Source organism: Canis lupus, chromosome 24 (genome assembly GCF_048164855.1).
Source record: "Canis lupus baileyi chromosome 24, mCanLup2.hap1, whole genome shotgun sequence".
NCBI classification, from domain to species: domain Eukaryota; kingdom Metazoa; phylum Chordata; class Mammalia; order Carnivora; family Canidae; genus Canis; species Canis lupus.
Window position 1 is genome coordinate 36,465,398 of NC_132861.1, and position 27,113 is coordinate 36,492,510.

A 27,113-nucleotide genomic window follows, 5' to 3' on the forward strand; every position below is an offset into this window, starting at 1 on the left:
TCCCTGGTATCCAGATTTATTTTATATTCTCTTCCAAGGGGGATTTGGGGGTTTGGAGGAGCGGGTGAGACAGGAGGGCAGCACACCTCAGTCTCCCCAGAAAACACTTGGGGCGGCGGCCAGTTCTCTGAGGCTCAGCCCTTCCTGGGCACTGCAGCAACACGATGACACGCACGGCCCAGGCCCAGGTCTGGGCAGCCTCTGGGAAGAGGGGGCGTTCAGGCAAGGCCTCTTGCCAGGGCTTAGGCACTAAAGAGGTGCTGGGTCTCTCTCCCACTTCACTCCCAAGCCCAGCTGGAAGCAGGAAGACAAAGGGGGCAGCAGGCAAGTTGGAGTGAAAGAGGAGGACTCCCCCCTGCCGCCCCCCCAGGCAGAGGCGGCCTTTGGTCTCTGTTAGGTTAGGAAAGCTGGTTCTGGGTAGAGGAACCCCATGGGGGTGAAGCTGGGAGCCAGTCCCTGTTAGAGGAAACGCCATAGCAGGGCAGGGGGGAGCGGGGCTCCAGGGTCTGGTCTCAATAAGGCCTGGAAACAGTCTCCACTTCAAAGCAGACCTCTATATTTGAGGGGTGTGGTAGGGGGGGAATAAAAAGGCTGCTGGAGGAATGTTTGTGAGTTGTGGGTGGGAAGCGTTCCAGGGGGCTTTGAGGGGGGCTCCAAAGAATGGTTGCTGGGGTAGTCTGCAGATGCCAGCAGCTCGGGTCTTGGGGAGAGGATGGAGGGGGATCCTCTTTCCTTCCTGTAAGTGCTACTGCTCCACACCCCATCCTGGCTGGGCTCTGAGTTGCCACGGAGACGACTCACACCGGAGCTACATAATTTCCAGGGAATGTCCCAAACTTCTGGGTCCTCCGAGAGACACCTGAAAGAGAGAAAGAGGAAAGGCATAAAAGGCATTCCCTGGACTTTAGGAGGAAGGTCGGGGTGAGGGATCTTCTCCCTACTGGCAGTGCCTAGAACTGCAAGTGGAGTCCCCCACCCAGGGAGGGAGGATTTATTTTACTCGTTTCTGCCCCCTAGTGAGCAGATGGGCAAAGCTACACTTTTTTTTTTTTAAGCTACACTTATTTTTTAATTTTTTACTTTTTTTTTTTTTTAAGATTTTATTTATTCATTCATGAGAGACACACAGAGAGGCAGAGACACAAGCAGAGGGAGAAGCAGGCACCACATAGAGAGCCCAACGTGGGACTCGACCCAGGGTCCCCAGGATCACGCAGGCGGCACCAAATCGCTGCGCCACCACGGCTGCCCAAAGCTACACTTTTTAAATGCAAGGACTGGGAATTGAAGTACTCTAGAACTTTGCACTCAGCCCTGAATTACCCCGCCTTCCTCAGGAATGCCAGGAAGCAGGAGGGTGAATCCAGAACTTAAATGCAGAGGAAACTCACTGGTCTCACCTTCAATTTAGAGATGGGACTGTCAGGCAAGGCCTAAAGAGAAGGCCAAGTGAATCCCCAAAAAGCACTCTTGCTTAGAGGGAGAGGTGGGAGTAAAATCCAGGCCTCGGGTCTGCTACCACCCCAAAGAAACCCATGTTCTGGGGTGGAGAAGGGAGAGTGCTAAAAGATATAGGAATGCAAAATGAAATTAAAGTCCTGAACCTTCTCTTCCTTGCAGGCTGGCATCCTGACTTCCTTCTGGGCAGCCCTTGCTCACCCTGCCGCCCCCCAGGTCTTGCTGACACAGTCCTGCTGCCTGGGATGCCTCATTTGCCCTTCACGGCCTCGCTCCCCCACTTCCTCCAGGAAGCCTTCCCTGATCTGCACTGTCTGAAATGATAACCACTAGCCACATGTAGCTGCTGAGCACTTGAAATGTGCTAGTCTGACCAAGACACTGAACTTTCTTAACCTTTCCTCTGAAAGCACTTATGGCTTTAATATCACAAAACGGCACTTTTTCTTCTTGTCTATATTTGCACAATTTTATTAGTGGTATTAAAAAAATTCAAATGCAGGGGCGTACACAGTAAAATGATAATGTGCCCCCGAGCCCACCCCTCCAAGGCAAGAACTGTTAACAGGTTGGTGCTCCATCATCACTGGTGTGTCCTAAACTTGGTGGGGAATGAGGTGCTAGGATTCAGATGAGAAAGGGTGGGTTGCCAGGTCAAGAGACTGCCTGCCCTTGGGGCCACCTCTGCTCTAGCAGCCTTGCCACCCTTTAAGCTCTACAGTCTGCTGTGGGAGGGGGCTTCGGGCTGTTCACTACTCTTTGAGGACAGCCCCTTCCTCTGAAGCTGAGGCTGGCCCTGCCCACTCTGAGGACAAGGCCTTGTGAAGCCTGCTGGCTTGGTCACCTTGAACCAGGCCAAGGCCAACTTGAGGCTTCCTGCTTCAGTCCTTTCATGAACTGCCCTAGGGCCAGCCCTGACGACTGGCTCTTTCTCTACTCTGTCCCATGGGGGGTGGCAGGGGCAGCTGCTAACTGGGGGCAGGGGATGGGTGATACATGCGTGTGAGACTCAGTCCTTTCCATCAGGAACTCAGTGTCTCAAGAGACAGGCCCTTCCTTGCCAAACTGCTCCAGAGACAGGTGAGCGGTGGGAAGGAGCAGGGGTAGAAGGTCAGGAGCCCTGCTGCCCCGAGTCTGTACTGACTTCAGCAGTGACCCTGGGCTCGTCTGTCAGACCATGAATCTTTGCTCAATCAGCCCTGGCAGGCAGTGACAGTCCACCCAAATCTCCCCAGCAACCCCAAGGTACTCCCTTCTAACTTGCCCCCAAGTCATCTTCCCCAGGATCCTGGGATACTCCCTCTGGTCTGCCCCCCCAGCTACCCCACCTGGGGACTCAGAGGTACCCCCTTCTGGTCCGCCCCTCAGCCCATCCCCTGGGGACCCTGAAATACCCCTTCCAGCCTGCCCCCTCCAGGCCCACATACCCACAAACCAGCCGTCGTCACACTGCTGCATGACATCCACCCGATCCCCCTCCTGTAGCTCCAGCTCATCCTCATTCTGGGGCCTGTACTGGTACATCGCCCGATACCTGTGGGAGACAGCATCGCGGCAACTACTAGAGCCCGGCCCCTGCCTCAAACCAGGCCCAGAGTCTAACCCAAGTGTTGCCACATCCCCCGGATTTTCCAGATGATCCCATTTGCCCTGGCCCAGCTCCTAGAATGCTGACTCCCATCTGGCTTCAGCACATTCTTCCCCAGGCCTGCTCCCTGCACTCTGAGCCCTAGCCACCCCAGCATCTCCTCTGAGTTCCCACTGCCTCCAAGTTCATTCTACTGGTTTCCACACTTCACGCATACACACACTGACCACAGAGCTGGAAACCCAGTGAGGAGACTGAGGCCCAGGGGGCAGAGAATGGGAGGCTTGTTTTAAGGCTGTAGGGCTGGCAGGGACAGGTGAGGACCACCACAAACAACCCATAAGTGCCGGAGGTAGGAGTCACCAAATCCATCTTAGGGGGGAAGGGGCAGACTATGGTCAATGTGCGTAGTAGTGCCTGCCAAGCAACACTCCACCCCTGATCCAGCATCCCCAGATGGTACTCACGGGGTCCAGTGTATCTGAGTGGTGGTGGTGGGGGTCCCCAGGTCCAGGGGACGGCTGGAGTCTCCAGGATGGGACAGAGTTGACCCAGGGGTGCTGAGACCCTGGGTGTCCATAGGAGGAAAAGCAGGCACACGCAAGCATGAGGGAGGAGAAGTGCGATGGGCCCTCCCACCTGTCCTGCAGCAGCGTTCTCATATTGCCCCGTCTCATCCTCTCAACCCCCACGGTCTGTTCGACAGTTTTGCTTCACAGGCGCCAAGAAGCTGCGGCCCAGGTAGGGTAGGTGACTGAGTCTAAATGCCAGCACAAAGCTGGGAACGGAAGCATCCCACGCACTGGCTTGAGCCTGCTCACAGGGGTTTCCTGAGTGAATGGATGAGTGTGGGAGCGAATGTACTCGTTTACAGGCCACATCAGTATGAGGACCAATGAAATCCTTTACCTGTTGGCTACTACAAACTTTTAGGTCAAACCCACCCAAGTACCCTCCTCAGGGGGAATTACTACCCCTATTCCACAGCTGAGAAAACCCAAATCCAGAGAGGGTAAGAAATCTGCCCAAGGTCACACAGCAGGTGAACGGCAGACTTCTGACTCCCACGTGACCATGTCCCAGAAATTCCTATTGGCAAATCACAAAAGTGGAATCTATAGGGTCAGGAGGCCTGCGCTGGCTTTCAGGTCATTCCTAGAGCTGGCTGGCTGCCCCATGCCTCCGTGGGCTGCAGCTGTGGCTCAAAGGCCAACCAGGGGTCTGAAGGCCACAAGGCCAGGGTGGCTCTGTGATGCAAGGCTCTCGGTCCGGGGCAGACCAGGAAGGAGTCCAAAGTGCAGACCCACTTGGTGGGAGGAGCAGGGAAATGGAGGAAATGGTGTGGGGAGCAGGGGTCAGCTCTCTAGCCCAAGGCAGATCACCCTACCTGGGTCTGGGCTCTGGGCTCCTGGGTGGGGAAGGAGAAGCCAGTGCGGCGGGGGGAGGTCCGGCTCCCCCAGTCGGTGGGATCACCTGGGCTGTGTGGTGTCAATGGGGAGCTGGAGTGCCGAGCCAGATGGGCGGTGGTGGTCAGGCGCGGTGACGCGGGGAGCTGGGGACCATCGTCACTGATCCGGAGCCGGGGCTCACGGCACACCTGCACGTAGCTGGCAGGGAAGATGCCCTGGCGCCCGGTGCCTGAGATACGCCCCTCGTACCAGTTCTCATTCACCTTGCGGATGAGGCAGATGCGCTCCCCCTGGAGGGGCAGGCACAGGGGCATTAGCATCTGCAAGGCCCTCCTGGGCATCATGCCCCGAGGGGAGGGGCCTGTGTGGTCTGTCTCATTTAGACCTAGCGCCTTGCACAGAGTGAGCAGGTCAGCAGGAAGTCACGGGCACATCACGAGGCAGTGGTAGAGTCAGGAGCCAAGCCCAGGCCGCCTGAAGAAGCCCAGAAGTCTAGGCTCTTCCCACAACATGCCGCCCTGGGTGTGGATCAGGTCCTGCCTCTCTGGGAAGCCTATCTGACACGCACCCCTCTGACTTCATAGCATCCTCTCCCCAGAGTTCTGGTGGCTATGAACAAATCGGGCTTTGCCAATTCCAAGTTGGGCGGCACTGGACCAGTTACTTTGCATCTCTTAGCCTAGTTCCCTCACGTGTTAAGTGGAAAGAACAATCCTGTTGCTGTGAGGAGCAAAGGAGATCAGTGACAGATGGTAAGAAGCACTGGACAGTCATCGGCCACCACTCCTGTCCCTGCCTCCTCGCTGGTGATCCATCACCAGTGCATCAAAAAACAAACTCTCCGAGGGCAGCCAGCACATCCTCCAACCTACATGCTCACTGACATTAGGTGAGGCTGCCCTGGGGAGGGTGGTTCCCTGCCCCCCACCTCTCTCCACCCAGCCACCTCCCTCCTTGTCTCCTTGGGGCTAGTTCTTCTGGAGGATGTTCTCTAAGGGCATGCCCCAAAAATCAACCAAAGAGAGACCAGTTCTGTTTCCTAGGACAACATTTTTCAAACTTACCCTGACTATGATCTATAGTAAAAAATATGTCCTAATAACAACCCAGTATACACACATGTGCATGGGTACATATGTAACCGCTTAAAAGTTTGATAAAATAGCCTTTTTACATGCAAGACATTCTAACACTTCCTTTCTGTTCTAAAAATGCTCACAGCCTATCAACCTGCAACTGAAAAAAAAAAAAAAACACACAACCACAACTACTCTAGAAGTTTCAAACTTTTTAAAAAATGGGCTAAATTAAGGGAAACATAGATAAAGAGATTAGGGAAAATTTTAAATACTGGCTGAAGATTGGTGCACCTGACTCTTTAAAAAGATGTTTTTACTACACATATTTACCTATGTCTTCACCTCCCCCCTCACCCCACCCCTACTTCCTGCCTGGCCTTACCTTGCGGAAGGACAGCTCCACCTCCAGATCCCCCTTGAAAGTGTACTGGGCCACAGCTTCTCCATACTCCAGCACCTGGTAGGTGGGGGGCTTGATGGGCTTAGGGATCTCATCTGCAGGCAGCACCTACAGGAAGAAAGTTCATGAGAAAGACTCAGCCTGGGTATCAATTGGGCACAGGTAACAAAGAGAAGATGGTATGGGCACGATCTGCCCCCAAGGCCAGCAAGGACACAGACACCAGCCACAAGCTTGAGGGTAGCCAAGGGGTGGTTAGTCCCAGAAGGCTACTAGAGGAAGAATTTCCCCAGGAGGTATGCAGAGTAGGCAATGACAAGCCAAAGATGGAAACCAGTCCTAAGAGACAGCATATATTGGAGCCCAGATGTACATGAGGAGTTCCAAAAAGCAAGGCATAGGGATGCCTGGGTGGCTCAGCGGTTAAAGCATCTGCCTTCGGCTCAGGGTATGATCCTGGGGTCCCGGGATCGAGTCCCACATCGGATTCCCTGCAGGGAGCCTGCTTCTCCCTCTGCCTATATCTCAGCCCCTCTCTCTGTCTCTCATGAATAAATAAATAAAATCTTAAAAAAAAAAAAAAAAGCAGGGGATAGCTGTAACCTGATCTAAAAGTGAGGATCTAACTTTTTGTTTTTAAGATTTATTTACTTGAGAGAGAGAGAGAGCTTGAGCTGGGAGGGGGGCACTGGCAGAGGGAGAAGCAGGCTCCCCACTGTAGAGGGAGCCCAATGTGGGGCTCGATCCCAGGACCCTGAAATCATGACCTGAGCTGAAGGCAGATACTTAACTGAGCCACCCAGGCACCCTGAGGATCTAACATTTGACCACTGCTGAGAACCAAATGTCTCTCTTCCCCCCACCTTTCTACCCCATCAGGTACCCAAAATTCCCATGTTCTCTCTGCTTCACCCTACTTATAAAAAAAATCAAGAAGCTAGTAAACTAGTTCATACTAAGAAGTAAATTACTAATACCACGGAATGCTGTATATACTTGGTGGAATTTCAGAATCAGAGAAACTGTTTTGAAGGTAGGGGAGGCCTACTAATGCTTATCAAATCGAGAGCCTGAATTAAACAACAGCCCAATCCATGGGTCAAAGAGGAAGTCACAAAGGAAATGAGAAAATAATTTGAGTTGAATGAAAAAAAAAAAAAAACTCACAAAATACCAAATCTGTGGGGTGGAGTTAAAGCACTGCTTAGAGGGAAATTTATATCATTAAATGCTTGTATAATATTTTTAAGTAAACTCTATCCCCAACGCGAGGCTCAAACTCACAACCCCAAGATCAAAAGTTGCATGCTCTACTGACTGAGCCCGCCAGACACTTCTGGATCTTGTACTCAACCACTTGTCTTTGAACCTTAGCAAGTGCTTCTGTAAAACGGGGACGACTGATCACTTCTCAGGTTAATGAGAAAAGCAACGGAGGTAATAGGCGTGAAGGATGTGATGAATGTATATGTGATTTGTAAGCTGTCACACACTTCGTGCTTTTTCCCCGTTGCCTTCATTATCCTTCCCAAAGACAGCTTGAGAGAGGTGGATGCTGAATGGTGGAAGTCTGGCCTGGTGGCCTCTGGTGCAGGAGCCAGAGGTTTCATTTGGTTCCCCATGGGCTGGGCTCCACCTTTAGTGTTCATTTCAGAAACATGTCCTGAGTGCAAGCAGAGCACTGGGCCAAGAGCATGAATGAGGCTGGCTTGCCCCAGCCTCCTGGAGTTCACAGTTTTACCTATCAGGAAGCCTGTCAGATGTAGGTTATCTCCAGAGAGAGGCTATGGAGGGGATAAAGGGATCTGCACTCTAAGTCTCTGCAAACCCATCCACCCTCCCAGCTGGGCTCTCCTTTGCACCCCTGCTTACCTCCACATAATTAGCAGGGAAGATGCCCAGCCGGCCATGGTGTTCCCCCTCCAGCCAGTTCTTGTCCACCTCCTTGTGGATGTAGACAATATCACCCTTCTTCAGAGTCAGCTCCCTGCAGGCCAGTGCAAGGATGTCCAGCAAGGTGAGCTCCGCCCCATCCTCCTTCCCTTCAGACCCTGTCTAGTGCACCCAGTCTCCTCCACCCTCTGGGGGAGACCACTCCTCCGTGGGGTGCAGAGACATGTGGGGTGGGGGTGGGGTGGAGAGAGAAGGGCGCTTACTTGGGGGACTGTGCCTGGAAGTCAAACTTGAGTCTGGCAGCTTTCCTCTGGGCAGGGGGAGAGGACAGAGGCAGGCACCTTAGTCAAGCAGGTGGCAGGTCCAGAACAGCCAACAGGAGATCCATCCTGGATCCCCATGCACTCTGGTCCGAGTAGCTCCCATCCCTGCTTACCTTCTTCTCTTCCTTCCTGACTGGGCTGGCCCCGCGTTCAGTGGCCTTAGGGTCTGTGGAAAAGCGCGACCTCAGCTGGGGAAGGCCACGCCTGGGGGGCGGGGTTGGGATGGGGTTCTGCTCCCCCCACCCCAGGACATGGACCAGTGGAAGCAGGGTGCTCTATGACCGCCCGCTCCCCACAACCCCACAGCAGGGGGGGGGCACGGTGGCAGGCCTCCAGGTGAGAGAAAGTGCAGGATCCAGTGCTTACCTCGGGCCGACGAAGGGTAGACAAAGTCCCTACGACCTAGGAAGGGGCTCGCTCCATCCGCCATTCTGTGGGGGCTCAGAGGCCGGGAGGAACCCTGGTAAAGTGCATTCGGGGAGCTGGTGCTCCAGGCGGAGGCCGGGCTGCGCGGGGACGCGGCGCGTGAGCCACCTGTCGGGGCCTCGCACCGCAGCCACTCACCCCGGCCGCCCGGATGCGTCCCCCCTCCCGCCGCCCCCAAGGCGTCTCCCCGTCCCGGGCTCGCCGCAGGATGTCCTACTTCCCCCGCAGCCCCGGCAGGACAGGGTGCGGCCCGGGCCGCGGGGGGCGGGAGCGCGCGTGGGAAGCGCGAGGCTCCCCCGGGCGCGGGCCGCGGCCCCCCAGGCCCTGCGCGGGGACCGGGGACGGGGACGGGGACCGGGGAGGGGGACGGGGACGGGGACGGGGACGGGGACCGGGGAGGGGGACGGGGACGGGGACGGGGACCGGGACGGGGACCGACCCCTGCGCGGCCGCCCGCCCGCCGCCAGGCCCCTCCTCCGCGCCCTCGCCCGGCTCCCCCCGCCCCGCGCCACGTCCCCCGCGCCCCGCCCGGCCGCGAACTCACCGCGCTGGGGGCCGCGGCTCCCGGGACCGTCGGGGCGCCTGGGAGCTCTGTGCGGGGACACGGGGCGCGGTCAGGGCCCGGGGCGCCGGGTTCCCGCGGCAGCCGAGGCCGCCGCCTCCGGAAAAGTTTGCGGCTCGGCCGCAGGAGGGGTGGGGAGGGCAGGGGAGGGGCGGGAGGGGCGGAGGGACGCGGGGTCCTAGAGTCGGCCGCGCAGGAACCCGGGAGGAACAACGCGGGGGGCGGGGGCGGGGGCGGGGGCGGGGCGGAAGAGTGGAGGCCGGCCCAGGAAACCCGGCCCGGGTAGGTGGGGGTCCCTGCGGACAGGGGGGGGGCGGGGGCCCCCAGCACCCCGCACCCCGCCGGCCGGCTGACGTGGAGTCGCCTGGAAGGGTTCTTAGGGGTCACTTGGAAAAGTCAACGCCCTGCATTTTATACAGGAGACAGCAGTCCGGGATGAAGTCCGTCCAAGGTCGTGCCGAGCGCGCCGGGGGCGACACCTCCGCTTTGCCTGCCCCTCCCGCCCACGCTCGGAGGCCGTGCGGGGGACTCCGGGTCATCCGGGAGGGGACTGGGGGGCCGGTACCTTCGGGGACGGCTGCCGGGTCTCAATGGCCCGCAGGTCCTTGTCCAGCTCCGCACTCAGCTTGGCCAGCTCTCTCTCCAGCAAGACCTGGGGGCGGATTTATGGGGAGAGACCCGGGCAGCGGGGCGCGGCGGAGGGGTGGAGGGCACGGTGGGGGAGCACTGGTCGCAGGTCAGATGTGAGAAACCCAGGGGGCGGCAGGACGAAGCAAAGCACACTGTGCCTGGGTAAAGGGCAGGCTCGGGGCACAGGGCCAGGCCAGGCTCCCTGCCTGTGGGCCTGCCCAGAGCTGTGTCTCAGGGTGTCAGGATGGCCCATCCACAGCTCCTCGCTGGCCCCTCCCATCTGACCTGGCTCACCCATCCCTACTCCCAGGATAGTACCTTAGTACTTCCTGTTGGTGCCTTTTGTCCGTTCACTTCCCTGTTCCAGAGCCTATAGAGCTCCCTATTTCCTCCCTCACCAAGTTGCCGGCGGCTTTCCACAGCCTGTGCTCCACCGGCTTTCCCTCCTTTGCTTCTGCATCTCCCTCACACTGAGCTGGCTGTCTGCCAGAACCAAGCCCTCCCAACTCTTGAGACCTCAGCTCCACCTCCAAGAATACTTCCTGACAAGTCCACACTGACCACTCCTTTCTCTGCTGCTGCTCTGGTCAGGGGACATGTATTCAACACATCTTTGTGGGCAGACTGTATGCCAGGCACTGTCCCAGGTGCTGGGGATACAGAGGCAAACTGTATGGGACTGGAGAGGGTCAGAGCTTTGGGTCTCTGTTTTTGCCCATGGTAACTGGGGCTAACACCACCCCAAAGTCTCCCTCACTCATCCCCCTGCATAGCTGTCTCCCTCCTCCTCCAACCTGTCCTGCAGGACTCACCTCAATGGGCTGGGAGGGCTTCTCAACAGGGTCATCCACTAGTGGTTTCTTGGGCTAAAGGTGGGAAGGGTGAGTCAGAGGGGGTGAACTCACTTTCCAAAATGCACTAGCTAAAGAGTATCTTCACTCTTAGAGGGCCAGGAGGACACTTACCTTCTGTCCAGTTTCTAGTTCTTGCAGAAACTGGTTCCAAGAATCTTCCGTCCAGACATTGTCTGCTTTCTCTTGGCGTTTGGGTACCTGCATGGAAGTAGGTGGGCATCAGCTTAAGCAGAGGGGTACCAGGACACTGTCCAGGCTCAAAAAGCAGGCTTGTAGGCCCCTGCCTCACCTCTATGCCTGCCAGTGCCCTCCTAAGGATTCTGGGCTCTCCTGGCTACATAGGACAGGCCCCAAACTGAAAGGGCATTCATTATCTGTGCTCTTCAGCAGAGGTGTCTGGCCCAAGAGCACAGCAGTGAGGAGAGGATGCCGGGCAGGCTACCTGCTTTGGGGTCTGGTGTAAGGAGGAGGGTGCTCCAGGATTACAGTTGAAGGTACTTCTAGGAAACTCTTCGGAGGGGTTCCAGCTTCTTCTAAAGAAAGGGGAGGACATCTCTTCAAGTTTCCTTTTAGGGAGACTGAGGCATGAGTGAGAACACCACCATCCCCATCCCCCTGCACTATGGGTTCCAGCCTGCGAAAGCACTGTTACATCGAGGAGTTATGAGCTCTAAGTTCAGATGACAGCTCCACCACTTAGCTGTGACCTGTTGGTGAGTTACAGAGCTCTCAGAGCCTCAGATTCAATACCTGTAATATGAGGAGGAGACCCACCTTCATGAGAGTGTGGTGAAGCTCAGGTGAGGGAACACATGTGAGGCACCCAGGAGAAGGCCTAACACATGCATCTGTTCCATGAGTGGCCAGTCCCTTCCCACTGGTTTTGGTGAAATACGCTACATTTGTGTTCAGTCTGAACCCACGCTGTGGCTATGTATGTCTGTGCAGCTTTGATGAAGCTGGTCTTCCTGGCTGTCACAGTCAAGCGGTCTTGCTCACATGCCCAATGGGTGGGATGACATCCTAGTCTGAAAACCAGGATAGAGCAACGGGCCTGCAGCCTTGACTCAGGACCCCGGGCAAACTATTTCTGCTCCCTGAGCCTCAGTTCCCTGGGGGTGCTGGATTCAGTGATGTCATCTGTGAAACCACGCCAGCCACCAAAGCTCCACGCTGTCACGTTTGCCTTCATTCCCCTCCAGGGCTCCTTTCTTGGCTGGCCCAGATGCTCCAGCCTCTGTTGAGTCAGAATGTTTCCACCACTGTACCAAGCTTATCAAATGATGGAATGTCTGACCAGAGGGTCAGGATTTATTGGCTGTAACTATGACTCTATTCTCTATTTTAGCAATAATAATATTAGTAATACCACTGATAATGAGAACAGAACATATTATTCCTAACTTAGGGAAGCTCTAGTCATAACTGAGCCTGTATATTAATAATATCCGTGGCTCAGTTGGTTAAGCATCTGCCTTAGGCTCAAATCACAATCCCAGGGTCCTGGGATCGAACCCTGCATTGGGCTCCCTGCTCAGTGGGAAGCCTGCTCCTCCCTCTCCCTCTGCCTACCCCCCCCCCCCACACTCATGCTCTGTCTCTCTCAAATAAAGAAAGAAATCTTTTAAAAAATAATAATACGTGGAGATTTGCTATGTGCCTAAACTCTCACAACCACCCTGTCAGGGTCCCCACTTGGCAGATGGCTAAGATTGGTTATGTTGCCCAAGATCACATGGCCAGTGACAGTGTACCAGCTTGAATCTGAACTCTGGGCTCAATCATGAGGTCTTAACCTCTATCTTATTGATGATGCCAAGAGCCACAGGCCAGGTATGGCCATGCTAATGAGGTTAATCCCTTCCTACAAAGGAATAAGAAACTCATGGATTTCATTTTGAGGCAAAGCTCCTGATTCTCAAGGTCTGGTTGAGCACCCCCCACCCCCCCACCCCTCATCCCACCCCAGGACCCCAGCAGCCTGGGCGGGGCTTGTGTGGTTTGTGCAGGGCAAAAGAACTACATTCTTCACTCATGTGGAAGGGTTCCTCACTCATCCTCATCTCCCCTGCCTTTGAGGAAAGTTGGGATCATCTATACCCCTGTTTTCTCCCAGGATTTGGAGTGAATGGCCACAGGTCCACACCTACCCATGGGCCACCCCACTTTCCATCGCATTATGACCTGTGGATCTTTGGCGTGATGAGTTCCTGCTGCCAAACACAAAAGCATCAGAGGCATTCCTGACTGGAAAGGGGTGCTTAAGTCCACCCCTGCCCGCCATTCCCCTTTGGCCCTGGCAGGGAACAAAGAGAGTATCTAGGGTAGGGACCCTAAGAAGGAGCAGCAAACTGTGGAATGGGGTGGGGGGGAAAGGCTGCACTGGCTTTGGCCACCAGGGGGTGCCAGTCCCCTCCAGGAAGCCAGGGCCCCTCTGCAGCCTGTGGGCCCTTTCCCAGGATGGCTCACCCACTCAGAGAAGAGGCCTGGCCCGGCCTGGCAACTGGTCTTTGCTGGGGCCCTGGATGCCTTGAGTCTGTAGAGGCGGCACAGGAGGAAGGCACTGAAGGTGGGAGAAGACAGGCCAGGGGAGGTGAGAGCTGAGCTTGAGGGTACCCAGGTGAGCACTGAAGATTCTGGAACCCACTTCCACACATGCTCTTGGGTGGTTTGTGGGAACAGGGCTGGGGATGCTCTGGACCACTATATGGGAGTTTCGCATCAAGAGCTTTACACTCTTTACTAAATCTTCACAACTCTGGGGGCAAGGAGTATCCCCATTTTACAGATGAGGAGAGAGAAGCCCCGAGAAATCATAGCCAGGGCCAGGACACTCTCAGGAAAGTGAAGCTGAGGCTCTTAACTGCCACCTACTGGGAAATTTGGAGCTCACCGAAAATGGGTATATGAACTTTTCAAGTTGAACTAAGCAACTGGGGAGCCTCAAAGCCAGACATAGCTTGCCACACCACCCCCCTCACCTTTGGGTGATTCCTCAAAGTTCCAGTCCAGCTGCAGGTCTGTGGGAGCAGAAAGGACCAGATCAGAGGTGGGGCAGCAAGCGAGGATGGAGAGCCTTGTGAGGCTGCCTCAGCTGCTCCCAGCCATCCCCCTGCCTACAGCAGGGGCCGAGGGGCTGAGTCAGGGCCTGAAGAATGTCCCGAGGGAGGCAAGGAATTAGGAGGGCAGTTCTCTGGAGGGTTTGAAATGCCTCTGGCAGACTTAGGGCCTGAGTGAGCCAACCCCGGCAGTGGACTTGCCCAAACCCTCCTGCTCCTCCCTCCCTGCATTCCCACACACACCCTAGCCCTGACCTTTGTAAACCTGCCCTCACCATGTCAGGTTGGAGAAATTCCACTTCTCCTTCTCCCTCTTTCCTTTTCCGCACCCCTTCTAAATGCTTGTCCTTCCTCCTGTGCCCAGACCTACTCCTCATGGTGCTCATGACTTTCCTGGGCCTCTTTGGAAAAGCAACTGCCCAACCAACCCACTCGATCCCCTTGGCATGCAGACATGCCACAACAGCACTTGTCTTAAATACAAACCAAAATGCCTCTCTCCAGATCCCATACTGTCCTCCAGCTCCTGGACTATTTTGCTTTCCTTTGCAGCCAACAATTGCCCATAACTAACTCACCGTCTCCAATTCCCCTTTTCGGTTAAGTAGACTTTCAGCCCAATCACCATTGCCCCAACTGCTCTTAAAAAAAAGACCCCAGTGAGGGGCGCCTGGGTGGCTCAGTGGCTGAGTGCCTTTGGCTCAGGTCATGATCCCGGAGTCCCAGCATTGGGCTCCCTGTGGGGATTCTGCCTCTGCCTGTGTCTCTGTTTCTCTCTCTGTGTTCTCTCTGTCTCTCACTAATAAATAAATAAAATCTTAAAAAAAAAAAAAAAAAAAAAAGACCCAGTGACCTGCATGTTACCAAATCAAAATACTTGACCCATCAGCAACATCTGTTACAGTAGATCATTCCTCCTTGAAATTCCTTTTCCACTTGGCTTCAGGAAGACAACTCTAGTTTTGCTCCCTGCTGTACCTTCTTAGGCTGCTCAGCTGATGTCTGTTCATCTCTCAAACCTCTGAACATCCAAGTGCCTCAGGGCTCAGTGATTAGGCCTCTGTCTATCTCCCCAGGTGATCCTGTCTAGTCTTCTGGCTTCGAAAACCCCATCTATTGCAGGGATTCACGTTAGAATTAGTTGGGGAGGTTTAAATCAAAATCTCCTTGAGTGAATCCCAGGTACTTCCATCTGCAGCTTAGGCCTCACTGCTGAACTAGAGACTTGCATATAACTGCCTACTTGACATCTCCAATCAGATGGACCTCACTGAAAACTGAATGCCTCTTAGACTGTACCTGCCTCAGTCTTCCTTGAATTTGGAGGCAACATCCTTTGACTTGCTCAGGTTTCAAATCATCCTTGACTTCTTTCCTTCATGCCACATCCAATGTATCAGCAAATTCTCATGACTCTGTCTCCAGATCCCACCAGGCCCGCTGCTACTGACCTGGTTTGAGACACTGCCAGCTTCTAGCCTGGATGAAAGCCAGGTCCCCTAAATGGTCCGCTGTATCCTCCACTGCCTCATCACCCTCCCCCAGCTGGCACCGGAGGGAGCCTTCAGAGCATGTCATTCTTCTGCTCAGAACCTCCCATTGGCTCCTCAGCTCTTATAGAATAAAAGCCAAAGCCCTGATCATGGCCCCAAAGGGCCTCCCTGACCAGATCCCATCACTTTGACTCTGTCTCCCACCAATGCTCCTCTCACTCCAGTCTAGCCTCTTCTTGCTGCTCTGGAACAGGCCAGGTCTGCTTCTGCCTCTGGGTCTCTGCTGCTTCCCCTGGCTCTGCAGGACTGGCTCCTCCTTTCCCTTAGCTCTCTGCTCAGATGCCACCTACAGGGCCTTCCCTGACCAGCCTGTACTGGGCACTGACCTTTCCTTTTTCTCCCTTGCCCTTACCGCCATCTGCCATATTAAATATGTATCTGCTTATTCTCATGCCTTAAGCTTCACTGGGGGCAGTGACATTCTTTTTTATTCCCTGTTTTATCTTCAGCACCTAGTATAGTGCTTGTCACGCAGTTATGTGTTTGATAAATGGTCGGGGACGGATTGGACAAATAAGTGACTGCATGGCAGGACAGAAAGGAGTCTGGAGGCACCTCCCCTTTAGCCTCCCTCCCCTGGCCCCAAGGGCTGGAGCCCACTCAGGCACGGTGTTTTACCTGGCATTTTCCGGTGAATCTGCTGGAACATTCTCCGGTACCAGTCCCTGGGGCTATCAACACTCTGAGATCAGAAAAGACAAAGTCAGGCCGCCCTTTTAATATGAAGCCACGGAAGTTGTTCTTCACAGAGTCCTTTCTCTAGCCACCCTTGAAGCCCCGGTGGGTGGGCTGTTGTGATGGGTCTAATAACAATAACTTCATATAGCATATTACATATGAATGAGGTGTACATAAGGATCTCCCTCAGCGATGATCCCAAGCCCATGAGATTTGGGGTGGTTTCTTTTTTTCTCTTTGCTTTTCTGTATCTCTGATGCTTCTACAACAACTATGTGTTTCTATGTCATGAAAGAATAAATGCAATGACATAGGAGTAGAATGGTGTTTCAAAGCTCCTGCCCCACGGAGCCTGAAAATAGGCCCGGGAGGTATACTACCAACTTCAGTTTCAGATGGAGAACTGGAGGCATGTGGTGGGCTCGAGATAGACATGGCTGTAGAAGACAGGCAGGCCCTGGAGCCTGGGCCCTGGAGCCTTCCATGCCTGCCACAGTGTAAGGCCTTCTCACCCAGAACTCTGCTGGCTTATCCAGCCAGGTCATGCACTCAGCAGCTGTGCCTGGCCCTGGGGCTGTGAACAAAGGGGGTCCCTGCCCAGGTCAGCCCTTATAGCAGGGGCTCTGTACCTCTGAGAACCTGGTGGCAGGGGCATTCTAGATTCCCCTTCCCCCCTACAGACCACTTGTGCAACTCAGACACACAAGAACACCTGTAATTTTATGTGGTTTATGACACCCCCACCAAACTCATCATGGCAGAACCCCTGTTTTAGTCTGAAATGGCTTGGGTGCATTCTTTGCGGCTCCCACTCTAATTCACAGAAGTGGAGCTCAGCGTGGGTCCCCGGGCCCCATCTATCAGTTATCAGTGGCCCGCAGCCCTGGACTCACAGATCGGGGGGCAATAGGCATGCCGGTCTCATCCACAGGCCCGATTCCCTCGTACTTGACCCAACGCTTGTCCTGACGCTTGTTGTCCTTGGTCCACGTAGCTGACCAGTTCTGGGGATGCTGGGAGGCAGGGGTCTTCTGGCTCCCAGAGGGCCGGCTCCCAGGACCTGGCCAGGTCTGATACCAAGCAGGGTCTGTGGGAGTGAGCAGCACCACATTAGCAATCGGCAGGGGCACCCCCTGGACTAGTTTGGGCCTTAGCTCTTCAGAACTTGATCCCATGGGTTCAAAAGTTTCAACATCTTGTTTGTTTGACTTGATGAAGCAGACTCTACAGACTTCCCCATCCCCAGAAGGACCACACGACGTTGTTTATTTTTTAGTTAAAGTGAATGAAAATGGATTTTGTCTTGGGGGGACATCTGTGCCCACATGTGCCCTATCCTTTCCACAGGCTGTCCTAAAAGTCTTCAGAGTGAGGGCTGGGAATCATTACTTGCAGAGAATGCTGGGGATAATCCCAGCTGAGAAGGCAGCAGGGTGTGGCAGACAAGACGCTGGGCTTGAAGGGGATAAAGGATTCAGGTGCCAGCTCTGCCACCTACTGGCTGTGTGACCTGGGGTACGGCAGGCAACCTCTCAGTGCCCCTGCTTCCACTCCTGTAAAAGGAGGATAATCTTGGCAGACATCCAGGAAGAGCTAGTGTGTGTGACCGTGCCCAGCAAGGTGCCTGACACATAGTCACTTGGCTCCTCATAAGGGACAGAAACTCATTCACCAGACATGGCAACTGTGTCCTCAACTCCCCTAGAACCTTCAGCCTCCAAGTCACCAGAGTAATGGCAGAAGGGCTTCGGGGCTGGAACGACCAGGGTTTGAATCTCAGCTCAACCTCTGCAACTGAACATCTCTGAGACTCAGGTTCCTCAGTGGGAAGATGTTGACAATTGTATCTTATCTTTCCAGGACATCAAGGGATTATATGAGATAAAGCTTGTAACATGTCCCACATGTTCCAAGGGTTCAACAAGTTAAATGAATAAACTATTTCACACAGTGCCTGCCTCAGTGGGATGCTCAAGAACGGATGTCTCCCTCCTCAGGAAAGGGGCCTCCCAGGTAGACCTGTACCCAGGAGGTCCTGGGATCTTTTGGATCCCATGGCCCAGACTGGTGTGACTTGCAGGAGCCCAGGAGCTGACAGGCTCTCAGAGCTGCCTTTCCAAACTTCTGCTTGGCTGGTGAGTACAGACCACAGCAGCCCTCAGGGCCTCTCATGGGGTTTGGCCTCGTACTCTTTCTGCAACCAACACATGGTCACATCCCTCCCCCTTCCATCCCCAATCCAAGCTATTCCGCAGCCTGCTAGAGGTCCCGCTGCCTCCCAAGGCTGTGTCCCCTGCACACTTCCTTCCCCTGGCTCAGGGGGGGCAGGGAGAGGGGAAGGCATGCGTCAGCCTGTTCTCTCCCACAGCAGATTTCACACTCACAGCGCTCACATAGAGAAGGGCAGCTAGCTGAATGCAGAGCCCAAGACCTTGAGAGCCCTTCATGCCCCTCCTGACCCCCCTGCCCATCACAGGGTGGTGGCCAGATGGCAGGGAGGCTCTGATCCCCCCAACCCCGACATGGAGCTCCCAGAGCAGGTTTTCCTGAGCAGACCCACCTGGGTGCCGGGAAGCATCTCTCCTCTGGGGGAAGTACCCATTGCACACGGTCCTGGGCGCAGGGTCATGAAACTGGAAATTAAGGGTGTTGGAGCCACCATTCCGGATCACAGGCACCTGTGGGGAGGGGCCAGGAGCAGCAGCTCAGGCCCGAAGGTTCCACAGAGGGGTGGGAAGCATGGATACAGTTTACCCCCTGGGAAGGGCTGGAGGGCCACCCTGACCCCTTAGCAGGTAGCCCATCAGGCTCTCTAGAGCTCCCTCCTGCCCTGTCCCTCCATTCCTCTAATCCTCCTGCTTCCCACCCCTCCGCCTGTCCTTCGAGGTCCCCATCAACTCTGCACCCACAGGAGCCCGCTTCTCACTGTCTCACTCACCCGTGCCCCCCGGGAGGATGACCCTCTGTGGGCCCGGAGATGGCCAGGGATGAAGTCATCCAGGCTCAGCCCAGCGGGGAGGCTGCAAGGCGGGGCCTGCATGCTTGGGTCAAGGTTGGAGGGTTCCGGGTGTGCCAGCTGCTCCTCTGTGCGTCCTCTGCAGGGAAGGAAGGAAGAAGGGAATGACCAGCTGGGCTCAGGCCACCTGTGCCCTCTGGGCTCAACCTTGGGGTCGGGGAGGAGGGGACAGCTGTGGGAGGGGGTCAGGCCAGCTGGGTGGGAGCTCAGGGACCCAGGAAACAGGCTTCTGCGGGCACCGGCCTGCAGGCTGCCCGTGCTGGCTCCCAGAGGCACAATGGGCTGCTTGTTAGGCCGCTGGGCAGGAGCTCCGGGTGGGAGCGGGGGAGGGGGAAGCCAGGCGAGGAGGAGGGGAGGCTGGCCAGGAGTGGGCCTGCTGGACAAAGCCCTGGGCACACGGGCCCGCTGGCCAGCCCCTCTGGGGCTCTCACTGCACAGTGCGGCCTGCTCCCCCAGAGGGAAGGCAGAGGGAACTGGGGCAGCTGGCAGAGGAGGTCCTGGGCATTCAGGACTTTGTTTCAGTTCCCCATGCCTCCTCCAGTCCCTCTGTGAGCATCTGCTTGCCAGCAGGCACCACAAGTTTCTTGGGCTGTGGGAGAGGCCCCAGTGACAGCAAGGACACCCGCCCACAGTCCAACAGGGCCAAGGCGATGGGAGGGGGCGGGGCATTTCCAGGCAGCAGGAACCACTCCTGAGCTCAAAGCAGTATCAGCTCCCTTCTTTGGCCTTCTTCCCTGGGACTGATGCCTCAGAGGGCTCAGGGTGCCAGCGAGGGGTGGGATGGAAAGCAAAGCGGTGCACAGCAACAACGTTGGACTTGCTCTTGGAGACGTGGTGCTGAGTGCCCCCCACTCCTACAGTCCCACTTTCTTTTACACCTCCAGGCTGGTTTTGTTTTTTAAGATTTGTTTTTCAATTAATCTCTTCACCCCCAACTGGGGCTTACACTCACAACCCCAAGATCAAGAGTTGCACATGCTACCAGCTGAGCCAGCCAGGTGCTCCTATCATCTAGGTGGCTTTTTGAACAGAGTGTCTTCCTGGCAGAGGGTCTGGCTGGCCAGCCTGGTCCTTCTGCCCCACGCAAAAGTTACCCCAGGCACCAGGATATGGAGGTGGTCAGGCTGTCCAACAGGGCTTTTCTACCCTGTGCAGAGCATGAGCCTCCTTACCTGTGCAGTTGGACTGGACCAGAGCTGAGCCAACCTCCACTGCTGGGGCTGGACCTATTCTGGTGTCTGTGTTTGAGGTTAGGCTTGTGTGTGTCTGTGGGGTTTGGGGACTCACGAGAAAGCCCAGGGGGCCCAGTGAGGTGCTATGTTTTTGTGTGGGGGGAGTGCAGTGCTGTGAATGTGACTTGTGGGAGATACCATAGGGCTGGGAGGTATGTGAGCAGCATGGAAGCTGTGGGTAGGGAGGGGTGTCAGCTGAATGGTAGTTGGGGGTGGGTGGGTATGCAGTGGGGGTTCATAGGGGAAGCACAAGAGCTATGGACACCAGAGGGGGTGAAGGTACAACAGAGGGCTGTGATTACTCCTGTACCAGTTCCTGCTCAGGCCACAAGGGCTGGAGGGTACAGACAAGGCTGGTGGCAGGTCCCTGTCTCTGTTCTGAGTGGGGATTTCGCCTGACATTTGCAAAGACCCACTGGGGACATAGCTATTCCATGCCCATCCCTGGCTGTGGGGGGAGTGAGGGCTGAGGCTGGAGGAGGGGCAGCTCACCAGCTGGATCCAATTAGGACTCTTACCAAAAGCAAAACATGCAGACACACCCCAGTTCCGGCTGTGCTCCCTCCCCTTGAGAGGGAAATTGAGGCAGGGGAGAGCAGGAGATCCAGAGGCCCGGGGCAGGCTGATTCCTAGCAGCCACCCCTCCCTTCCCAGCTGACTGCTTGTAGCCAAGTTGCGAGGTCAGCATCAGCAGTCCCAGCCATCAGCTGACCCCAGCCTCCTTCCCTCCTCCGGTCCCACCCAGTTCTGCTCAAGAGAACTGCCCCCCCTAGCAGGATGGGTAGGACAGGAGATCCCCCAACACCACTCAACTTTTCAGGGGTTGCTGATCCTTGGTGGTCTAGCTTGCCCTCTCCCACACTGTTGCCTGCGGCAGGCACCCCCCAGAGACAGGGGTGCGTGGGCAAGAGCGGGCTAACTTTTGCTCTCAGTGGCGGAGCCAGGAGAAACTAAAAGCGACTTCTGATAGGGAGACGGGGTCCCAGAGGCATTGGTCCCGCACCCGCAGAGGACAGACAGAGAGGGTGCCAGGAAATTCCTGGGGTCCTCCCATAATTCTGGCAGTCCTTCACCCGAAGGGCTGAAGCTGTGAGGTAGCTCCGCCGCTCGTAGTGGGCAGACTCCTTTCCACCTCCAAGGATGGCCCTGCCCTTGGGGGCTTGGCCCTAGGAGCTTTAGCAGGTATTTTCCAGCCGCAAGTCCACGTGGGCAAGGACAGGATTTCTCGAGTTTTGCCTTTTCCAGATTGAGAGGGGACTCCCACCTCTTTCCCCCCCAGAGCTGCGGACGGGACCCCCGGGGGAGGAGCGCGCGCCCTCCCCGCCTCCTCTCCGCCCCCTCCCCTTCCGGCGCTTACCTTCCCCGGCGAGCAGGTGGCGCGGGCCGAGCACGCCCGGGAGGGCAGGAGCATCTCCGGCCGGCCCCCGCCTGCTGCGGCCGCGGCGGGCCCTCGAGGAGGGCGGGCGGGGAGAAGTCCGGGCCGTGCCGCCCGCCCTCGTGACCGGGTCAGGACGGGCTCCGCGAGGCAGGGCGCCGGAGGAGGACGGGGGGGTCGCCGGGCCCGAGGGCGCGCGGGGCGGGCGGGGGCGAGGGGCGCGCGGGCGGCGCAGCTCGCCTCCCTCCAGTCTGCGCCGCGGGGCCGGCGGGGCGTGCGAGTGCCCTGCGTCGGGGTGCGACGGGGGACGAGGTGGCCCCTGCCGAGGGGGCCGGGCCGGCCGCGGGCGGCGCCGGGAGGGGCCGCCGAGGGTCCCCGGGGAGCCCGCTCCGGTTTCCCAGCTGCCTGCCCGGGCCCCCACCGCAGGGCTGGCGTCGGCCGGGGGGGCGGGGGGGCGAGCGCCACTCAGAGTTTCCAGCGACATTTCCAGCGTGTGGGAAGGGAGCCCTGCACGGCGGAGCCAGGACAGAGGGCAGGGATGATTAAAGATCCCGGGGCAAGCCCGCGGCTGATACCGCGCCGGCAGCTCGGAGACAGGCCCGAGATGCAGACAGGCTGGGGCCGGGATAAGGGCGCCCCGACAAGTGGAGTGGCTCAGCGGACCGAGTTAAGGCCCCGCCGCCTCCTTCCCCTCTTGGGGGAGATTTTGTGCTTTCGTAAGCGCGCGTCCGGGCGTGTGCAAACAAACACACGCACGCAGACGCGCGCGCGCCAGCACATGGGCGGATGCTCACACACGTGCAAGCGCCGCTGAGGGTAGCCTGGGGGAGGAAATCAGCCGTAGGGAGCGGCCCCCTGGGCGTGCCGCGCCCCTGAAGAGGATGAGGGCGGGGTCCCTTTGGCGGGGATGGGGTTACCAGGGTCTTGGTGTTCCCATACACCGTATTTGTTTTGATCTTGCTGCTTTTCCGCTGTTCCCACTGCTCGGACACCAGTCCCAAGAGCCTGCGCCCATTGGCTCCCAAGCCCTCTGGCCCATCTTTCCATCCCCCCCAAGCCTCTGCGTCGGGCGCGGAGCATGGTATAGAATGCCAAGATGCTTCATGAATGTTCACAGCTAATGGGAAAACTGGAGGGCTGCTTCACCCATGGCTTGCCTCTGGGACCCAAGCCCCAAACCAACCAAAATAACAAGTAGTTATTGGGCAATTTTAGATCTATTTTGCGAGGGATCAATGATAATTTATGAAAATATGAAAACATTTATTGCATGTCTACTGGGTGTAAGATTGGTGTCCCAAAGCCACCATGCGCTTAAGGGTGTCTTCCAACCACATCATTCAACTCAGAAGTGGAGAAGGAAGGGAATGAAGAAAAGATGAAAAAAAAAGTTTTTTTTAATCCCATTATTGATGCTGTTAGCTTTATCTTTTCTCAGTTCAGTTAAAAGAGCTATTCCAGTGTGGTGAACCAGCTTGAAACAATACCACATGTGAAGAAGGAAGGAGGCACGTTTAGGTTGTGGAAAAGATTGAGAGAGACAGACATGCTGGCTAGCTTCCAGTGTCTACAGGGTAGACATGTGGAAACGGCCTGGCTGCACTAACAGAGGTGGGACCCTTGGGTGCATACTTGGAAGCTGATCCAAAGTTTCCAAGGAAAAACTTCTAGAATGATTACAGGGGTTCCAAAGCCTACTGATCATTGGGTATCTGTCTAAAAGCAGTGACTGCTCTGAGCAAGGAGCTGGACAAGGTCACCGTTAAGGCCCCTTCCAAGAATCTATGATTATCCAGGAGAGCTGAGGGATGGGGTGCGATGGGTAGCCCTGGCCCACAGAATGCAGCTGCAGAAAGGAGTGTAGGCATTCTGGGACTTCTTGAGGACAGGCAGCAGTGCATTGTCCTACCCCTAAAGCTTGGATACTTACCTACCCACCCTCCGCACCATCCTCTTCCCTCCCTCAGAGATAAAATATATGCCCCTTTCCCCTGTCACCAATTTTTTCCCACCTGTCAGGATCCTTTCGACTAAGAAGGGCCACATCTCTTTCATGTTCTTCCTTGTTCTCCAAAGATGGTGAAGCTGAAGATCTTCCAATTCCAGGAATCCTGGCCATACCCTCTCTCACCAGCAGCGAGCGTCTCTTATTCTCTAGGGCTCTGACCTGGACTCCAAGATAAATATTTAATGTAGATGGTGCAGCTGAGCTGACAAAGGTCCTCACTTCCTGTTTCTCACAAAAGGAGGTAGCAGCCAGGGGCAAGGAGCTGGGGACTGGCTACCAGTTTCATCTCTATGGGAATAGGGAGTCCGGTAAACAGCTTTGTGGGGGGAGGCAGGGTAGGTCCCACACTGGAGACCTGAGCCTTTCTCCTGAGCTGCTCTGACTTCTGCCTACTTAGGCCCAGGCTCTGCTGGGCTTATCACCTCTCTCAGGTCAGAACCTGCTCTGCCCGGGTACCAGTGGAAATCACTCTCCTCTGAGTCTTGAGCCGTGTGCTTGGACCAAGGAAGAGCTACAACAAGATCCCTGCGTAATATTCCCTCGTTGCCATTGGGCCTCATAGCAAAGAGGATGAGAGATTGGTGGGAGCATAGAGCATAAGGAATCTTGACTGATTGCTCCTTTTCTGCACATATTTAGGGAGAAGAATCCCTCCTCTGAAAAGTGGAAGATTAAAGGAGGGGTGGGGAGGGCGCCTGGGTGGCTCAGTTGGTTGAGCATCTGCCTTTGGCTCAGTTCATGATCCCAGGGTCCTACTCAGCAGGGAGTCTGCTTCTCCCTCTCCCTATGCCCTTCCTCCCCATTTGTGGTCTTTCTTTCAAATAAATAAAAGTCCTAAAAATAAAAAAAGTAAAGGGCGGGGGTGAGGAGTAGCAAAGTCCAGAGATGTAGCCAAGAAACAGGTATCTGATCTCTCATCTCCTCCCTCCAGCCTCAGTTCTACTTGCTGATGGCCTAACCCTGAAGACAGCTGGCACGGTTTAGGGAGAGGCTGTCCGAGGTGACCTGGCTGTTGTCAACAACAAAGAGATTCTTTTCATCCCAATGCATTATCTCCTCTGGTGACTCCCTTATCTAACAGGGACGTCCCTCCCTGTGACTCTTCCCCCATCTCTGGCAGTGCCTCCTGTCAGGGGGCTGCCTCTGCCTTCTCAGAGTCACCTGAGCCATAGTAAACACAGTTACATAACTGCTCTGTTTTTCCTAGCTATCTGATCCTGGTCAGCCGTATGCGCCACCCCCCACCCCGCTCCTCAAGCCTGGCACCTTTTGTTCCGGGAATTATCCCCTGGTGGCACCCAAGTCAACAGAGATCTGTCCATGCCCACCACCCTAAGGAATGATTAGTCAAGAGACTCCCAAGAGATGTGACTCTTCACACAGAGCAGGAGAAGAAGCCTGTGGCTGTTCATACAGGAATACAGGTCACTCTGAAAACCAACCTCTGTCACCAAGAAAAAGGATGAATTGAAGAAGCCCTTAAATAGCTTTTTACTGTAAGTGAGCAGAGAATTCAGTTTTATTCCTCAAGTGGGAAAAGGAAGCCAGGGATCCCAGAAGACATACACCTGGAACGCTCATTTCTGGAGAAGTATTTATCTAGTCCTAAGAGTCCGGTATTTGAATGTCACACTCTGAGATCTGCCCTGAGCAGTTAAGTGGCTTTCTGGCCCTGTGCCTCAGTCCTCCCACATTAGGCAAAGGAAGGGCATCTGATTCCTTCTCTTCTTCACAGAGATGAACTCTGGCATATTCTTTAGTTAGGCTTTGAGCAGGTTATTTGTGCTCTCAGAAGAGTGTTCTCTTCCTGCCAGGGGAACTGAGCGAGCAGACCATAATGGAGTGAAAAAATACCCACCACAGGTCAGATATGGTCAGCGCTGGGGCCTGGCGGCCAGGGTGCATGAGTGGACCCTCATGGGCGTGGAGGAGGAGGCTCTCAGGCCTGCCTTGCACACGGCTCTCCATAGCACACACATGATGTAACAGGCATCATATATGCAGGGTTCTCGGAGTCAGTCACATCCCAACCCCAGAGGCTGCAACAGAACTCAATCTTTTGTCCAATTGTCTATGCTGTCTTCAAGGAAGCCTTTACACTGACATCACGCCAGCGACTGTTCTCTCTCCTTTTATAGATGAGCAAACAAGCATCATGTGCACATGGGGTGTCTTTGAGAAGAGCTGAGCTGGACCTCTTTTAGTTCTCAGAAAAGAAAGAAAGAGCAAGTAGCTGTCAGCCCCTTTAGAAAGTAGATTTTATGAGGGAAGGATAAATAAGTGATGACCTCAGAGGGAAAACCCAGCCAAGTTAATTCAGCCACAAAGACGGGCACACAGAGCAGGGGCTGGAAAACTAGGTCTGCATCAACCTTCTTCCCTAGCACAGGTAAACAGATAAGATAAGAGGGCTGATTTGTCGATCAGAGCACGACTTCACGGTGTCTACTGGCCTCCAAACAAAGAATAACCTTGTCTTCCCCTCCTTGAGTTCTATGATGAAACTTCTCCTAAACTGTATCAACATTAAAAAGATTGTCTAATTTGCCATTAAGTTACTAATCTACTGGGTCAAAATTAATTCTTTCTAAAACCTGCATGTCACAATAGAAAACCCAGGAAGACCATATAATTACATACAGCAGGCAAGAAGGTAGAGATTGAATCTACACGTAATGGGAGGTAAATATGAGTTTGCACTTTAGTTCTTAATTTCCAGGATTTTAAATAACTTTTTTCACAGTTCTGGAAATAAGGGCAAACATTGCCTCATTTTACTGATGGTTTAGCTGAGGTATAAGGACATTGCCAAGTCAGGACACTATTTGGATAACAAAGATCCCAAAATGCATACCCAGCTTATTTGAAATTAGGAAGCTGGGCTTGTATTCTGGCCTGTAAATTGCTCTGTGGCCCTTGCTGGGGCTATACTTGCAGTGAAATTACCTTACTCAGGCCTGGCAAGGCCTGGATTTAAGAGGCCTGATGTCTGGCCTCTTCTGCCAGAACTGATAAAATCCTCTGATATATTTGTCCTAAGGACCCTGGGTGCTTTCTCTCCTCTCAATCCTCTACTTATTTTACCTTGTGAATCCACAGCACCTCATGCTATTTTTACTTTGGGGAGGAATCAAAAGGCTGGTCTTATACTTCCTTTTCTTGTCAGTCCAGCCCCATAGTCCATGCCTCTCTGGCTCCTGTGACTTTTCCCAAGATAGAACTCATGCCTATTATTAGGATCATCTGCAATTATTAAGTTACTATAATAAAAATTATTTTTATCTTTTGTAAGATAGATAAAAACTAAAGAAGAAAGACATTCCATTCTTTCTTCCTTTCCTACAAGTAGTGGCCTCTGCCAGAAAAGCCACAGGAGGAGCTGGGACTGGAGCATGAGTTAGTGGTAGGCAGAGTGCCGGGGGAAGAGGGTGGGGCAAGGCAGTAGATTCTGAGTGGGAGAGGCAACACTGCAGTCACCAGAGCCTATTTAAAACTCAAGAAAGGGCTGAAGAGGTAAGGGAAAGAAGAGGTCTTTTTTATTGTGAGGAGATTCCTTTATCAGAGACCAGA

At 55.0% G+C, this 27,113-nt stretch overlaps 1 protein-coding gene across 19 annotated transcripts in view; it reads right to left on the reverse strand.

The window, feature by feature from the left end:
* SORBS3 (sorbin and SH3 domain containing 3) overlaps positions 1 to 27,113 on the reverse strand; it is a 27,905-nt gene continuing 792 nt past the window's right edge. Inside the window, exons 1-23 of one of the 19 annotated variants that reach the window (XM_072796293.1) lie at positions 25,402 to 25,551; positions 23,548 to 23,702; positions 18,851 to 19,007; positions 18,473 to 18,590; positions 16,806 to 16,999; positions 15,853 to 15,916; positions 13,604 to 13,642; positions 13,092 to 13,185; positions 12,773 to 12,835; positions 11,065 to 11,155; positions 10,734 to 10,820; positions 10,581 to 10,634; positions 9,704 to 9,790; positions 9,121 to 9,167; positions 8,517 to 8,656; positions 8,264 to 8,316; positions 8,091 to 8,137; positions 7,807 to 7,921; positions 5,917 to 6,042; positions 4,434 to 4,745; positions 3,514 to 3,614; positions 2,886 to 2,992; positions 1 to 859 (exon numbers count right to left, since the gene is read on the reverse strand). In XM_072796293.1, the coding sequence (XP_072652394.1) occupies positions 798 to 859; positions 2,886 to 2,992; positions 3,514 to 3,614; positions 4,434 to 4,745; positions 5,917 to 6,042; positions 7,807 to 7,921; positions 8,091 to 8,137; positions 8,264 to 8,316; positions 8,517 to 8,656; positions 9,121 to 9,167; positions 9,704 to 9,790; positions 10,581 to 10,634; positions 10,734 to 10,820; positions 11,065 to 11,155; positions 12,773 to 12,835; positions 13,092 to 13,185; positions 13,604 to 13,642; positions 15,853 to 15,916; positions 16,806 to 16,999; positions 18,473 to 18,590; positions 18,851 to 19,007; positions 23,548 to 23,654 (2,265 nt within the window). In that variant the 5' untranslated portion in view covers positions 23,655 to 23,702; positions 25,402 to 25,551 and the 3' untranslated portion in view covers positions 1 to 797. Of the gene's footprint in view, positions 860 to 2,885; positions 2,993 to 3,513; positions 3,615 to 4,433; positions 4,746 to 5,916; positions 6,043 to 7,806; positions 7,922 to 8,090; positions 8,138 to 8,263; positions 8,317 to 8,516; positions 8,657 to 9,015; positions 9,034 to 9,120; positions 9,168 to 9,703; positions 9,791 to 10,580; positions 10,635 to 10,733; positions 10,821 to 11,064; positions 11,156 to 12,772; positions 12,836 to 13,091; positions 13,186 to 13,603; positions 13,643 to 15,852; positions 15,917 to 16,805; positions 17,000 to 18,472; positions 18,591 to 18,850; positions 19,008 to 21,517; positions 21,675 to 23,547; positions 23,703 to 25,401; positions 25,552 to 27,113 lie in introns of those variants that run through there. The other 18 variants (XM_072796305.1, XM_072796302.1, XM_072796301.1 and 15 more) reach the window with 18 other exon arrangements.